At 40.0% G+C, this 17,447-nt stretch overlaps 1 protein-coding gene across 4 annotated transcripts in view; it reads left to right on the top strand.

The window, feature by feature from the left end:
• PCNT (pericentrin) overlaps positions 1-17,447 on the top strand; it is a 111,547-nt gene extending 94,100 nt beyond the window's left edge. For 2 of the 4 annotated variants that reach the window (XM_081312625.1, XM_081312624.1), the window contains 5 exons: positions 711-949; positions 1,251-1,339; positions 6,055-6,193; positions 15,555-15,664; positions 17,100-17,447. In XM_081312625.1, coding sequence (XP_081168751.1) covers positions 711-949; positions 1,251-1,339; positions 6,055-6,193; positions 15,555-15,664; positions 17,100-17,125 — 603 coding nt within the window. In that variant the 3' untranslated portion in view covers positions 17,126-17,447. Of the gene's footprint in view, positions 1-710; positions 950-1,250; positions 1,340-6,054; positions 6,194-12,151; positions 12,211-15,554; positions 15,665-17,099 lie in introns of those variants that run through there. The other 2 variants (XR_014024467.1, XR_014024468.1) reach the window with 2 other exon arrangements.

Genomic DNA, 17,447 nt, shown 5'->3' with positions numbered 1-17,447 from the left:
CTAGGACCACTGTGCTCATCCCACATCTGCACAATTTTGTGTCTCCAGCCACAGTTACCATAGTGCAGCAGCCACTCCCTGGTCCTACTCTTACCAGTCATCCACACCCCTCCTGCATTCTTGCAAACCCTGAAGCAGCCAGCCCTGGCCACACCACACTCACACCATTCCCCAAAGGCTGCCAGTCCACCGCTACGTCCACCTGGCAGCGGCCACCTTTGGCCCTGTTTTGCTTGCATTGTGCCAGCCACCTGCCCTTGTGCACCCTTCCCACTCGGCAACAGCTGGCCCCACCATGCTCAGGCTACATCTCAGGGGCCATTAATGCACTCTCCGCCTCTCCCCTTGGCAACAGCATTTACTCTTTGTGTACTACCTGATACTTGTGACTTCCCAACTGTATGTATGTAATGTATGTATTTATTTAGATTTATTAGATTTTTATCCCATCTTTATTACTTTCTATGTAACTCAAGGTGGCAAACACAGCTAATATTTCTTCTTTCTCCATTTCCCCCCACAACAATAATCCTTTGCTTGTTGAAGAGCAGCAGGAAGTCCAAGGATTGTCAGCGCTAAGAGATGCAGTTGGTGTAATCAGTGGCTGTTGTTAAGCACTGTAATTACCAGAACTCCAAAAGATTTTCTTAGCTCCCCATAAGAATTATTTTGCTACTGCTATTATTGTTGTTGTTGTTGTTGTTATTTAGATACAGAAGCTTTATTGTAAGTATTTGAGAGCTGAGAGTTTTAGGAAGGCCCTGGTGTATCAGAAGAAATACCTTCTTCTGCTTTTGGGTGGATTTCAAGAATGTGAACAAGCAACATTGTCCCTGATAGCACGCATGGGCATTTATCCTTCTCCTCCTGATCTGAATGTTTCTGAAACACGAAGTCGTTTTTTTACCAAGTTCAGATCTGCAGTCCGTGTGGTCATTGCAATATTAAGGTAACTAATCTTTAGTATTTTTTTTCAAAGGGTTTACATTAATTTATTATTTCCTGATGTTGGTTTCTATAAATGGTGAATAAAAATCCTTATACTTCCAATGGAACTAATGGGATTTAAATGGTTGGTTAACTATTAAAGCTTTAATCCATGTTTCCTTTTTTAAAAACAAGTATGAGAAAGCAAAATACAGTGGTTGACAGCACTTGTAAACTTCGATAATTAATAGTTAATATAGAAATATTATCTTATGTGTTGTTTCAATTTACTCATTAATGTTTCTCTTTTTCTATCTCCAAAGATTACAGTTTCTAGTAAGGAAATGGCATAAAGTAAATAAGAAAGAAATGCCACTGGAAGTCATTTCTTCTAGCCTTGGACGCAATTCATGTGAGTGTTTTCTGATAAATCCTATAGCTTCACTGTAATTCTTAGTAAATCATTTCTATTAAGTAAACTGTAAAGTAATGATATATACATATATTTCTATTAGATTTATTCTGAGTAAACAAAATATTTTATTATGCTGAAGAAATTGTAAAAGCGCAACAACATATTCTTACTTTTTGTAATTGTTTAAATTTAAAATAAACACTTCTGGAAATTATATGAGACTGAGATTGTTAGAGAGCAATAGAGATATTCAATGGATAGCTTGGCTGCCTTAAGTTGGGGGTATTTATTTGGCAAAATTAAATTGATATGAATATCTTGTTTGGGGAAATACGTCACTTGCCGATAACAAATAGGTACCTTGTATTGTATTTCTGTATGACATTTTGATAAAATAATTGGATATTTACTCCAATTGCAATTTTAATTCAGTTTTATTAACTTAATTTAAATAATGTGAAAAGAACAAATGACTGCTATAGGCAAATTAGCGTTTGTATGCCAATATATGCTATATTCTCAACATTTATTGTCACTAGCAATATTAAAATCTTAAGCCAATTTATTTTTACATAAAAATAAATAATAATAATAAACCTTTATTGTCAAAGTACAACATGTGTACATTGAGATTAGCTGAACCTCTCCCCGTGCTCCCTCCCCACAACACACAATGACAACAAACCCTCCATCCTACCACACCATGTGAACCAACTACACCACACACCGGCCTCCCAAGTCAATTCTGCATAAAATTATATCCCATTCAAAAGCCTAACAGCCCACGGATAAAAGCTGTTTTTCAGCCTGTTGGTATGGCTGGCTATACTCCTATATCTCCTACCCGATGGTAGGAGAGTAAAGAAATACCGTCCAGTGTGTGAGTTATCCCTGAGAATTTTCCTCACTCTTCCAAGGCAACAAGCCCTGGCGATATCATCCAGTGATGTCAGAGGACAGCCCACAATGTCTTGTGCTGTGCTCACTACCCTCTGTAACACTTACCTGTCCGCGGCTGTCAGACCAGCATACCAAACCACAATACCATACGAGAGGACGCTCTCTATAGTAGACCGGTAAAAGAGGGTCATTAGCCATTGTTCTACCCTGTTCTTCCACAAGACCCTAAGAAAGTGAAGCCTCTGTTGGGCCTTTCTAGCCACCTGGGTTGTGTTAACTTTCCAGGTCAGATCTTCACAGAGGTAGACTCCCAGAAATTTAAAGGAGGAAACTCTCCACACAGTCCTCCCCGATGTAAAGTGGGGCAGGTTCCTCCTTTTTTCTCCGGAAGTCTAACACCATCTCTTTCATCTTGCCGATGTTTAGGTGCAAGTTGTTGTTATTACACCATATGGATAGTTTTTGTACCTCCGCCCTGTATGCTGTCTCATCCCCACCTGTAATAAGACCCACCACAGTTGTATCATCTGCGAACCTGATTATCGCAGTGGATGGGTCAGATGATACACAATCATATGTGTATAAAGAGTACAGGTAGGGGCTAAGCACACATTTTAAATTAATATATATCTTAATTCAGAAGTTTTGAGACACCTACCTCATAATAAAATCAGTATCATTGAAGTTAGGTTTAGGCAGGAAATAAATACACCACTTTTAATACTTTATTTATATTTACATTTCTAAACCACTCATCGCCTTCAAAGAGGGACTTTGGAGATTATACAATAAGACATTAAAAGATAAGTCAGTATATTAAACAATTAAAATGTTAGTTAAGTTATTGAGTTAAAATTGTAGGGCTTTATAGGTAATAACCCAACACCTTGAATTGGACCCAGAAGCGAACTGGTACCCAATGCAGTTCGCTGAGCTATACTAGGTGCCCTTCTTTGGGTACCTAGTATAGCTCGTAGCTGAAGCTTCCAGATACTTTTCAAAGGTAGCCCCATATAGTTGCAGTATACCACACGGGAGATGATCAAACAGATCCTCACTGTCCATGAAAAGAAGTAACTGGCGCATAACATGAAGTTGTTCAAATGCTGTCCTAGCCACAGCTTCCCACTGCTCTTCAAACAAGAGTCATGAGTCCACGAGGACTTCCAAGTTGGAATGCAACCCCATCCAAGACCAAAGATCTGGATATACAGCCACTCCCATCTTGCCAGAGTTCAGCTGAAGTCTGTTCCCCATCCAGGCCCTCACAGCCTCCAGGCACCACAAAAGAATGCTGCATCATTCACTTGTCCCAGGACAAAGATATATAACCGAGAATCATCAGCATACTGTTGATACCTCATCCCATGGTGACAGGTGATCTTGCCCAGCAGTTTCATGTTTCATTCCACAGGGCTTGATGTAGATGCTAAAAAGGAGCAAAGAAAGTCCAGAGAAGTGGCTGTGAGCTGGATCTTGCACATCCTATTAACACCAACTGGGACTTGAAGAAGGAGATGAACTAGCAGAACACTGTGCTACCCTTCTCCAATTCCCTAAATCAGCCCAAAAGGATACCATGGTCAATAGTTAAAAGTGTTAGCTGCCCCAGCATTAACTGCACTAATGCTAGTGAGGACAAGAAATCTTGCCAGTTTTTCTTCATTCCTAAACAGTTTTAGATTCCCCAGTGTTAGCAGCACTTGCATATACCGTATTTTCCGGCGTATAAGACGACCCGGCGTATAAGACGACCCCCTACTTTTAAGAAGTTTTTCAAGGTTTTGTCTTATACGCCGGAAAATACTTACATGCCCTGCCCGTCGCAGAGGAGGCGAAGGCCCGACTGGCCCCGCCGGCCCTCCCGCTGCTCCCGCGCTTCTGCCGGCCCCCGAGGCGCAGCGTTTCCCGGGCGGCAGGCAGCGCCGGAGGGCAGCCGCCACTCCGCCACGGCCGGCGCCCCTCCTGCTTCCCCCCCCAGGCCTTGAACTTCTCCCATTGGGCGCAGGGCGGGGCAGCTCTGCCCGCAGCCTCTTTTTTAGAATTCGTGCGCTTCCCTCTCACTGTCGGCCGAGGCGCGCTCGGCCCTGGCTCCCGGTCCCTCTTCCCGGCCGGCTTCCCACCCTGCCCCTCATGGAGCTGGACTGGGCGTGCAGCCTCTCGGTGTGGCTGCTTTTCCTGGGCACCTTCTCCTCCCCCCGCGCTCCGCTCCTTCCCAGCTCACTTGCTGCCGGAAAGCATGCTGCTTGGCAGCGGCCTGCAGGAAGCCTACAGAGGGCGCGCGCAGGCGCAGAGCGAGGCCCCGCCCTCCCCAGGGACTTGTAGTGCAGCAACCAGATTGACTTCTGATCAGCGCTTCTTCGGGGCACACATGGCCGGGAAAGTGCGTCAGAGTCCCAGGTACCTGTAAGGCGATCAGCCTGCTTCTCCCCCATTGCCCCGCGTGAGTGCCTCGCTGGCCGCCGAACCCTGCCTTTTGAGCAGGAGCGGCCTTGCCCTGCTTGCCCTTGGCCGCCTCCGCGGGTACCACTCTGGCACAGAGCAGGCGAGGCCAGTCCCCGTTTGGGCCGCCAGCTCTGGGAGAGCTCCGCACGAGCGCCTTGCCAGCTGCTGAACCCTGCCTTTTGAGCAGGAGCGGCTGTCAAGCCCCGGGCTCGACAATCAACCGAAGTGTGGGGGGGAATCCGTGCAGCAACCCGGCTACCTGGCCTGCCAGCCGCTCGTTGCTCCGCTGATCAGCTGGGAGGCTGAGACTCCAGATTTGAGCCACCGACAGAGCACAGCACAGGGAAGACGTGCCAAAGCTCATCCCAGAGCCTCCCGCTGTTGGAAGCCTGCTTGCAAAAAGCAGGGCGGGCAGTAGCAGCTGCTCACGGCGTCTCCTTCCCCCCTCCCGCCGCCCTCTCACCTCACGAAACGGCCTCTTAGTCCGGCGCGCAGCTCCGATCCCGGCCACCAGGCTGGCTCGTCTCCGACAGCACCGCCCAGCGGAAGCGCATCCCCGCAGGGGGGAGAGCAGTGCTGGTGACAGGTGAGTCCGGCGGGCGCGAGGCCCTCCCCTCGGGCCAAGAGCCAACAGGCAGCGCCGCCTTCACATGGGGAGAGCCGCCCGACGCTCCCGCCCAGCCGTGTCCCGGAGCCGCGCCAGAGGTTTTTTTTGGCGTATAAGACGACCCGGCGTATAAGACGACCCCCCAACTTTTGAGAAAATTTTCATGGGTTAAAGTCATCTTATACGCCGGAAAATATGGTATAAAATTAGCAATGTTGAAAGGGTTTTCCCTTTCAAGATGGGATTTCTTCTCAGTTGTGGCCCAGCAACAGAGCAGCATGTCCTTCCCTACCCTCACCTCCTTGAGCTCTGAGGATCTCAAAAAGTAAGTGCAATTGTGACAGGGTAAAGTAGGGAGGAGTCCCATAGGGCTGTGGGCAGGAAGGGGGCATGAGGTATCTCAGAGGAGGCCTTGGGAGGCCCAAAGCAGATAGGCTTGTGTCTACTCTAAGCCTCCCAGGGTCTCCCTGTCCACAAGATACCCAGTGCTCCACTTAATGATCCATGCATTCATTTAACGAATGCATTGGAGAGAGCAGCGATGGCGCAGTTGTTAATGAGGTGGTTCACTTAACAGCCTTTCTGACTTTTGACTGCAATGGGCAGACTGTGTTATGGTCATAACTTGAGGACTACCTGTATTCACAGTTTTTAATGCACAATAGAATGTACTAATCGTGCTTATTTTTCTTCATTTGTGAAACAGCTATAACCTGAAATTCTCACAATTCAGATTAAAATTTTACATTGTTTAAAACAGATCCTGTAGCTAGTTTAGAAGTACTAAAGCAACAAAAGCCCTTCCCAAGTTATGCTGCTCCAGAAGGTGAATGCAACAGAAATAATCTCATGAGACTTGCAAGCTCCACAGTTAAATCTTTACACCATTTACGTAACAGGTCAGTGCAGACCTTACTTCACTGTATGTGTGTCTTTTGCAGGATTATTTTTACTAACAATATTATAAATATATATTATGCTTAACTAGACTCATGTCCAGTTCTGTAGATAATAAAATCTATGTTTATTTATACCAAAATTATTTTATCTACATGATTGTAAAATTTGTACTTCATTTTATTATTGTATTTCCATGTTTATGAATGGTATAGCTTCAATGGTATGATTAAAAGTACTTGTTGATAAAAATATAATATGAATAAAGTTTCATATCAAACTTGGGGTTTTCTGGTGACGTTGCTGCAAGATGGGCACTGGGGAATGAAACTGTTCCCCAAGCCCGATTTCTACCAGCTGAGGAGTCCAATAGGACCGAAAGTCACCCCATAAAGGCAACTGGCCAGAGGATGAAACTTTGCAGATCGCGGGCCAGCAGTAGCTGGCCCCCTTGATCCAAAGGAGTCCTCGGGACTGGCAGGAAGAAAGGCTGATGGCACCCATGCGGTCAGCCAAAAGCAGCTGATTGTCGGAGACAACAAATTCTAAAACCGGAAAGCAAAACAGCTGATTTGGGTGAGACTGCTTTCCTTATCTCTCTACAAGTGGAAATACCAGTTCTGGGAAAAAGCATTCAAAAGCAAGAAATCCCCAAGCTCCAGGGAGGGGAGGCTTTTTTTTCCTTACCCCTCCCCCCTGAATTATAAGCGGTAGTTTAAGCTTTGGGGAAATTAAAACTGACCTATAACAATATTGTGAAGATAACTGAGGCATAAAAGAAGGATAATTTCGAAAACTTTTGGATTTATAAATCTTTTTTGTTTATTCCTTGTTTGGAAACCATCAGGTTTTAACTTAAACTTTTTTTAAAGTATGATGGAAATGGACATCTAATGACATCTAGTGGCAAAACTGAGAACTACTTTTAATCTTGCTTTTTCCCCCTCTTTTCTTTATCTTACTGAGTTGTTTTGATTGGAGTTTTAAAACTTGGCTGTATGCCCAGACACAGCTTATAGTTTAAACATTTTAGTCTCCTTGGAATTTATAGTCCTGAAGATTGTGGCTGAAAAAGAAAAGACTCTTTTTGGATTGCCCTTTTCTACAGGATGGATTACAAGTATAAATAAAAATTGTTTTTGAAGTCATCAACTTCCCTGGATTACAAATACAGCTTAACCTGGAATTTTTACAAGCTGTTTTGAAAGAGTGAATAACAAGAAATCTGTTTGAACAGAACACTTCAGATTACAAATTTTGGTATATAATTTTTTCTTCTTTTTCCTTTTTTTTCTTTTTCCCCTTTTGCTCTTTTTTACCACTCACTATTTTTATTATTTGATAGGGACGCGGTGGCTCAGTGGGTTAGGACGCTGAGCTTGTCGATCAGAAGGTCGGCAGTTTGGCGGGTCGAATCCCGACTGCCACGTAACAGAGTGAGCGCCTGTTACTCGTCCCAGCTTCTGCCAACCTAGCAGTTCGAAAGCACGTAAAAATGCAAGTAGAAAAATAGGGACCACTACGGTGGGAAGGTAACAGCGTTCCGTGCGCCTTTGGCGTCCAGTCATGCTGGCCACATGACCACGGAGATGTCCTCGGACAAGCGCTGGCTCTTCGGCTTTGAAACGGAGATGAGCACCGGCCCCTAGAGTCGGAAACGACTAGCACGCATGTGCGGGGGAACCTTTACCTTTACCTATTTTTATTATTTACACCTCCTATTTCTTAGAAGCCTGTTGGATTATAAATTTTGATTTACTTGGTGGATTATAAAGTATGATTAAAAGATAAAGATGAGCATCCCTAATCTATCTACAGTTGGAAAAAAAGGATCTTCTGCTCCCTTTTCTCCTTCTGCAAGTCCAGTCTATCAGAGATCAATTGATACAATGCTACAACATGAAAAGGCTAATAACTTCCAAAAGGAAACTTGAGTGACTCTACAAACCATTCAAGAGGCAAACGCTACTCACATGGCGGTTACAACGAGAAATCATGAGATGAGAAGTGAATCAAAACATTAACATCATGGACTTTCAATTTGAAATTTTTAAACAGATGATTACAGATAATCATCAAAGAATCCAAAAAGTAGAAGATAAATCAACCAAGGTTGATCAGAAATTAGAAGTCTTAAAAGATGAAAATCAGAAATTGATGCAAATAAATGGAGAACTAGAAGACTCGATAGCTGGGATGGAGATAGAAAGAGCCTCATAGTTTTTAAGATTTCAAAATATAACGAAAGATAAGGAAGAAGATCTCCTAAACTTGGTAACGGAATTATTGGCAGACCCATTAGGAATTGGGAAACAGCAAATGGGAGGAGAATTAGATCAGATCTATCGAGTCAACTCAAACTATGCTAGAAGAAATAAAGTTCCCAGGGAAGTACATGTTAGATTTCTCAAAAGATCCATAAGAGACGAGATTCTGAGAAGAGTAAGAGATGAACCTTTAAAATACAGAGAAAAAGAAATTGTAGTCCTCAAACAAATTCCTAGGAGAATAAGAGAATCCTGAAGAGAATACCAGTTTCTAACTAGGAAATTAATTGAAAAAGAAGTGAATTTCAGATGGCTGATTCCAGAAGGGATTTTAATCTATTGGGATACGAAAAGATATAGATTGGATATGCCACTTAAAGCAATAGAATTCTTTGACAACCATAGAGCATTTCTCGAAGGAGATGACTCTGAATCTAGTACAAAGAGAAAAACAAAGAAACAGCAAGAAATGGCAGTAGAAGGTGCAGTTAAACTAAGGAGGAATAATTTAAAAACACATATACAGAAGAAGGAGCAAGACGAAGAGATCAGAGACAGATAAGATCAACTAGAAGATTAAGACCTAAATATAATTGAAAGAGTGGCATTTTATCAACGAATATAAATGGACTAAATTCTCCCTCAAAAAGGAGAAAAATCTTTACACAAATAAAAAATTAAAAATGGATATAATTTGTCTCCAAGAAACATATATTAAGAGACAACATTATAAGTTGTTAGAACAACTGAAAATCAGTAAACTTCACATTAGCACTACAAAAGAAAAGAGGAATAGCTCTATACATTAAAGAAACAGTGAACCCTAAACAAATTTATGCGGATGAAGAGGGGAGAATATTAATGGTGGAAATAATGATTGATCAAAAACAGATACTGATGGTAGCAATATATGCACCAAACGATAAACAAGAACAATTTTACCAAAAATTACATTAAAAATATTAGCTTTAAACTTATTTTTCTTTAAAATAAACAAAGAAGAAACATCGCTTCAAAATGTGTGGGATATGGCTAAAGCATATTTCAGGGTGTTGGCTATAACCTGTAACGCTAAAAAGAATAAAAGAAACAACAACAGTTAAAGTTGAAGGAAGAATTCAGAAAGTTAGAATCAGAATTACAAATAGATCTAAAAAGAAAATACTTAAGAAACAAATGGAGATAATAAAACATAAATTAAATTAAGCTGAGACCGAAATGATGGCTCAACAGATTAAAAGGGCTAAACAGAACTTCTTTAAAAATGCCAACAAACCGAGGAGATGATTAGCATATAGACTGAAAAAAGAAAAAGAGGAAAAAACTGATAAACAAGCTGCAAGATACAAGAGGTGAATTACAGTTTCAAAATGATACAATTTAAAAAATTATCAAAGATTATTATGAGATACTTTACAAAGCAGAGGAAATTCCAAAAGAAAAAATACAGCAATATTTAAAAAACAGATTTACCAAAAATCTCAGAGAATATTCAAAATATACTAAATGGAAAAATATCAGTGGAGATTATAGAGGGTATAAGGCAAAAAAATGATAAGACTCCAGGTCCAGGTGGATTACTTCCAGAGCTTTATAAATCATTACAAGATGTATTAATTCCTACTTTGAGAGAACTGTGTAATGAAATATTCCTGGAGGTTAAATTGCTAAGCACATTGGTTTGTGCTTAAAATTGTAAGCCGCCCTGAGTCTTCGGAGAAGGGCGGGATATAAATGGGATTAAAAAAAATTACCAAATACGTGGACTGAAGCCAACATCAAATACCCAAAGAATACTCTGATCTAACGCAAATAAAAAAAACTATAGACCAATATCACTATTAAATGTAGACTATAACATTTTTGCCTCAATAATAGAAAGACTAAAGAAATTTTGGATTGAATTTATACATATAGACCAAAATGGTTTTCTACCAGAAAGACAGATAAAAAATAATTTCAGAATGGTTCTTGATGTGGTAGAGTACTATGAAATTCATCCAGGGAAACAGATGGCTTTAATATTCCTTGATGCACAGAAAGCATTTGACAATGTAAACTGGCAATTTATGTTTCAGCAGTTTGCAGAATGGACTTTGGAAAAAACTTTATAAATGTAATCAAAACAATTTATTGTAAACAAACTGCCAAAATAATTGTAAAGGGAGATTTCACAGAAAACGTTAACGTTAAAAAAGGAAGACAGGGATGCCCACTATCTCCATTACTATTTATACTAACACGAAGTATTGAATAGAAACATCAAACAAGATATAGAAATTAAATTATATTTATAGAAAAATATAAACTACAAACATTTGCAGATGACTTGGTTTTTATATTGGAAGATCAATTGAATCTAAACTTATGGAGAAAATAGAAAAATTTGGAGAAGTGGCAGGGTTGAAAATAAATAGAAAAGACTAAAGTGCTAATAAAGAATCTAACAGAAAAACAAATAAATCATCTAACAAAAAAAATCTTCAAGTAGTTAAAAAAGTCAAATATTTGGGAATTTATCTAACAGCAAGATGTGTAACAATAAAAGAAGATAACTATGTAAGACTACTAAAACAAAACTCGATCTGGAAAAGTGGAAAAACATACAACTTTCAATGCTGGAGAGAATAGCAACAGTGAAAATGAATATCTTACCAAAAATACTCTTTTTATTTCAAACGATTCCTGTAAGGCTGGGAAAAGCCTTTTTGGATGAACTGAATACAACAATACTGAAATTTATCTGGCAAGGGAAAAAAGCTAGAATTAGACTGAAAATGCTAGAAGAAGCAAAAGAAAGTGGAGGATTTGGACTGCCGGATTGCACGTTATACTACCAAGCAACTATTTTAACAAGGCTTAAAGAATGGATAATGCTCAAGACAAAAGACTATTATACGTAGAGGGGCATAATCTACAACTTTCACTATGGGGAAAAATTAAAAGCAAAAGTTTACATTAAAATACCTGGATAGCTTTCAACAATGGAAGCTTTCACTTACCCAAATTTAATTAATTACAACAAAGTTGTGACTTATAAAGATATTATGGACAAAGAAGGAAAATTGAAAGACAAGACCTACCAGAACAAGGTATTGATCTAGCATGGTGGCCATATCTGCAAATTCAAACGAGATGAAAAAGATGTTAAAACAATGGGATTCTATAAGGAACAGACAGAATTTGATCACATACTGTTAAAAACAGATGAAAAGCTGATTAAGAAACTATAACTTTCTGTTAAAGGTAAAGATGGAGGAAGAACAAGTTAAAGAAACAATGATAATATGGGCAAAGAACTTTGGATATAATATAGAATTAGAAGACTGGCAAAAGTTATGGGAAAGAAATGTAAAATTAACTAAAGCAGTGGCATATAAACAAAACTTATATAAAATGTTTTACAGATGGCATATGACACCAGTGAGATTAGCAAATATGTTTAAAAATACTTCAAACAAGTGTTGGAAATGCAAACAAAGACTAGGTACGTACTATCGTATCTGGTGGACATGCCCAAAAGCAAAAAGATTTTGGGTAAAAATATATTTATGGTTGGAGAAAATGACTAAAAAACAAATAGACTTTAAGCCAGAATTATTTTTGTTAGGAATAATAGGAGCAAATTGTGAGAAAGATTGTATATATTTAATTTTACACATACTAACTGCAGCAAGAATTGTATTTCCCCAGCATTGGAAAAATGAAAATTTACCAACTGAAGATGATGAGAGTTGAAGCCTGTTCTAAGTGTGAGTAGACTCCCAGGCACCACATTTTTGACCATATATTCCATCAAAGTTTGCCAACCAGTTAACAAACGTATGGAAGCATACCACAGTAGTAATGGGAGACTTCAGCTATCCAGATATCAACTGGGAGACAAACTCTGCAGCAAGCGGGAGATCAAACAGATTCCTAACTAACTAGCCGACAACTTTGTTATCCAAAAGGTGGAGGAGAGAACTAGATGTAAAGCCTTACTAGACTTAATTCTAACTAATAGAAAAGAAGTAATAGAGGAAGTTGAAGGAACCTTGGGCGAAAGTGACCACATTGTACTGGAATTTACTATAACACAAACACAATCCAACCAGGATCTTGAACTTCAAAAGAGCTGACTTTAACGAACTCAGAGAGAACCTAGGAAAGATCCCATGGATGGAAATTCTAAAGGGGAAAACAACCCAAGAAGCATGGGTAACTCTGAAAAATGCAATCATAAAAGGCCAGACCAGCACAATACCACTGAAAAAGAAAAACAAGAAGTTCAAGAAGAAACCAGCATGGCTGCACAAAGATCTCTCTGACAAACTGAAAGACAAAAAAGGATAAATACAAAAAATGGAAAGGGGCTGATTATCAGCAGACAGCCAGAACAAGCAAAGATGGAATCAGGAAAGCAAAGGCTCAGAACAAACAAAGAGTTGCAACAGAAATCATGGATAATAAAAATAGTTTCTTCCAACACTAAAGAGAAAAGATGGCAAGGAAATAACAGGCAACAGGAAGAAAGCAGAGCTGCTTAACTCATACTTTTGCATCAATCTTTACACAAAAAGAAACTAGAGCCCAACATACCAAAAAAACCACTGCAAAAGACAAATTAGAAATAAAATTAAAATAAGCAAGAAAATGGTAAGAGAACACCTATCCAACCTTGACGAATATAAATCACCAGGTCCTGACCGATTACATCCCAGAGTTCTGAAGGAGCTGGCCGATCTTATCAGAACCATTGCACCATCTTTCAAAAATCCTGGAGCACTGCGGAAGTACCTGAGGATTGGAAAAGGGCTGATGTGGTTCCCATCTTCAAGAAAGGGGGAAAAATGGACCCAAGAAAATACAGACCAATCAGTTTAACATCAATACCTGGGAAGATCCTAGAAAAGATAATCAAAAAACAGATCTGTGAACAACTAGAAGCAAAGTTATAACTAGTAGACAGCACGGGTTTGTTAAAAACAGATCATGCCAAACCAATCTTATTTCATTCTTCGACAAAGTGACTAAACTAATAGACCAGCGAAATACTGTGGACGTAGTATACTTAGACTTCAGCAAGGCATTTGATAAAGTAGACCACAACCTACTCTTTGGTAAGCTAGAAAAAGGTGGAATAGACAACATCACTACCAGATGGATCTGTAGCTGGCTGGCAAACCGTACTCGAGTAGTCCTCAATGGCACTACATCCACATGGAGAGAAGTAAGCAGTGGGGTACCACAAGGTTCCATCTACTCTTCAATATCTTCATCAGTGACTTAGATAAGGGAATTGAAGGGGAACTCATCAAATTTGCAGATGACACCAAACTGGCAGGAGTAGCCAACAGCCCAGAATACAAATTCAGGATCCAAAAAGATCTTGACAAACTTGAACAATGGGCCCTATCCAACAAAATAAGGTTCAATGTGGAAAAAAGTGTAATAGCTTTCTCCCAAAAATCATGGGTGCTCTCTCACTGGAGATTTTTAAAAAGAGGCTAGATAGTCACTTGTCTGAGATAGTATAGGTTCTGCTTGAGCAGAAGACTTCCAAAGTCCCTTCCTATGCCAAGAGCTACATTGTGGGAGTATGCTTCAATGTCTAAAATAATTTCATATCTTAAGAGTAATCTGACAACACAATTTAATTCAAATTGTAACCTATTCCTAGACCCCAGTTTATAGATTTGTAGCACATCCAAAATTTGCATTTCTATCTACCTAAAATCCATATTTTAATTTTACAGGATTTTAAAATTAGAATGGCCTTTAGTACTATGGACAGATTTTATTATAGTTCATAGTTTTCATTTTGTGTTCTATATGTATTATGGTTCTTGATATAATATATACTGTCAGAACCCATTTCCTTCCTGGGAGGCATCTAATTCATTTCTTTCTGTGGATTCTGCCATTCTCCTGAGGGGGAGGGGGGAAGGCTCTATGGCAGACATGTCAAACACCAGGCCCGGGGGCTGGATCCGGCCCGCGAAGTGGTTTCATGTGGCCCGCGAAGCCATCCTGGAAACAGTGAGGGAACGGCCCCCACTGCCTTGGCTCTGGCCCAGAGACCCTCCTTCTGCCAGAGACCCTCAGATCTGTTCCACTCCTGCCCAGGCCCCCATAGGCACCCTTGATGCGAACGATGTAGAGCTGGCCACGCCCACCCAGTAGGCCATACGCACTCTACCCACGCCCACCCAGTAGGCCACACCCACCCTGGCCATACCCACCCGGCCCCGAGGGCAACCGCAATGCTGATGCGGCCCTCAATGAAATTGAGTTTGACACCCCTGCTCTATGGGATGCCCTTTCGCTTTGCTACAATGTATCCTCTCTGCTGTTTTTATATGCTTGCTCTTTGAACTGTTTCTCCCTTCCTGTCAACCTGGGGTGAGAAAGGAATGTGCCTCGGCCATCTGGCTTATCTCTCGCTGCAGAAGAGAAAGGTGTGAAGACCCAACAGTGTCTTCACAGGCATGGGAATGGGCTCTGTTATCAGCTCCGTTCCCATAGCGGACTTAACACCTGGGGATTGGCCCATTCAGATTGGCCCATTCAAACTGACCAGATGAACTATTGGGGTGGGGTTATGCTTGGGACTCCTTTAACCTTTTGATCTGAGCAGGAAACCCTCAGATCTTGCCTTCTATGCCTGCTATCAACTTCTCCTAATAAAAGTTCCTTTTGGAATGAAACTGTTCTAAGAGTCCTGCTTTCTTGGGATGAGGTTTTGAAGTGGGTCCTTACATATACCATTATTCACAATTCATATACCACAAAGTTTAGTGTGGCCAGTTTGCTGTAGTAGTTAACGTCTCAGCTTAGAAACTAGAAGATCATGAGTTCTGGTGTTACCTTAAGCACAAAGCCAGCTAGGTGTCCTTGGGTCAGTCACACTATCAGCTGTAGAAATGAGAGCAGTCAATGTCAAACCAGTTGTCAAGAGTCATCACAGACTCACAGGCACATACACTTATACATACTGGAAAAGTATAATCTCTGACATTTGTAAATCTTTTAACACATTCTTTTGTATTTTTCTGTTTATATATTTTCTAACGTGTAATATATTTTAAGGTAAAGTATAATTTCTGTTGTATAGGTCTACAAGTTTTATTTCACAAACTTCATTAAAAGATCCTGAAGATTCATTAACTGAATACATTGCACACTTGGAGGCCATTCAGGAAAGACTAGGAATTCTTCTGCCAGGTAAATTCATATTGATAAATTCTGAATGAAAGCATTAACTTGTTTTAAATCATACCTGATAATCTTAGAGTTGACATAAAGTCCAATCTTAAACTAGATATAATTTGCTGACTTTGGTGTAAACGCTATAGAAGCTTAATTCAATGATTTCCTACTCTCCTTTATCTTTTGGAGAACATGTAAAAGCTCCTCTGTCTACATGACAACCAAATTCCAGTCTAATTATTTAACCATGTTTGGAAGAAACTAGAACAAATTTTCTTCCATGAAGCAGAAATTGCACGTACTCCCTCCTTAATGACTATTCAGTCAGCAACTGTTCTAAGTTATTGAATGATTGGTCACATGATCATATTTTGGGCACTTGGCAGCCTGCCCACATTCATGACAATGGGATATACTTCAACTCACCCAGCCCACCTATCTTCCCCAATCTCTGCCCTTTGGGCTGTCCCCAGGTGACCTTTGCCATCAAGGCCTTGGGAAGGCTGTGTGTGGTCAGCAACTGCTTCACAAAGGGCTAGGCTGGAGACACCTCATCAGCAGCAGGAGGAAGAAGACAGGGAAGCCAAGTGGTAGGGGCAACAGGGCAGTAAGACCAGGGTGGCTAAAAGCGGGGGGGGGGGGAGAGATAGGGGATGGGTGAGAGTGAGTGCAGAAGAAGCATGAGGTCTGCCAAAACTATCACTGTTAAGTAGTGCAGTCATGATATTTGGCCTGATGACCGCATCACTAAGTGATGGAAATTCCAATCCCAACTAAGGTTATTAAATGTATACATTCCTATGTACCTAAGTAATATCACAATATCAGTAATTCACTTTAGTTAAGAGCACAATACAAAGCTTATTCTTGTATGCTACTTTAAGTGAAATTATATACGTTTTTGGTCAGATATGGCTACAATTTTCTAGAAGATCAACCTTACATTTAGGAATTAGCGGTAAAAACTTCAAGAACAAAATGCCTTCATGTAGTTTGCTTTCTTGAGGACAAGGAAGTGATACATTTAAAAAAAAATCAAACTGCTCCTCAACCCCAAATGTTAGCTCTAGGATCTAAATCTACACAAACCACAGACAGTTTAAGAATTCCTGGCTTGTTAAGGCAAAGTCTGAATCTAAAATTAGTTGGTTGTAGTAGCTAATCAGAATGCAAAAGCAGCATGTACAGCTAAACTGATGGGATTGGGAAGAATTATGTCTCACTCTTATGTGCAAGTTAGACCACAGTTATGTCCTTTTATACACTATTTAAATATCAATACATCAATACATTTTGTATAGTATCAGAAATTGAGTTTTAATTACAAGTTAGATTTTTCTATACTGTTTAATTCAAATCCCTTTTAAAACATCTTATTTTAAAGTTGTAAAATATCTATTTCCAAAAGTTTGTGTAATAACTAATTTAATTTAAATTTCTATTAATTTAGGACAAGCTGCACAAGAAAAGAATTAAATGTAGTGAGAACCCGCTTTGAATCTGAACCAGAGTTCTTTGGTAACTGCCTTATTCACCAGTGAATGGCTTGCACTAGTGTTGTGCCCTGCGGATCTTTCAACATTGATGAGCATTTGAATAAAGGGATCTCTGTGTGATAAATCTTGCATCAGATTTTATTAAAAAAAATCTTTGTGTTTGAATGTGTTTTTATACTGATATTTCATATAAAATAATGGTCAGTTTTTTTATCAAAATTGCTGGGAAGCTTACAACTTCGGCTTTCCTTTTCTATATTATTAATGCTGATTCCCATTTATGCTTTTATTAAAAATGTTCA

This window comes from Vipera berus (genome assembly GCF_964194415.1).
Source record: "Vipera berus genome assembly, chromosome: 1".
Taxonomy (NCBI): Eukaryota; Metazoa; Chordata; class Lepidosauria; order Squamata; family Viperidae; genus Vipera; species Vipera berus.
Note: the sequence above shows the minus strand (reverse complement) of the source record. Positions and strands in the feature narration are given on the sequence as shown.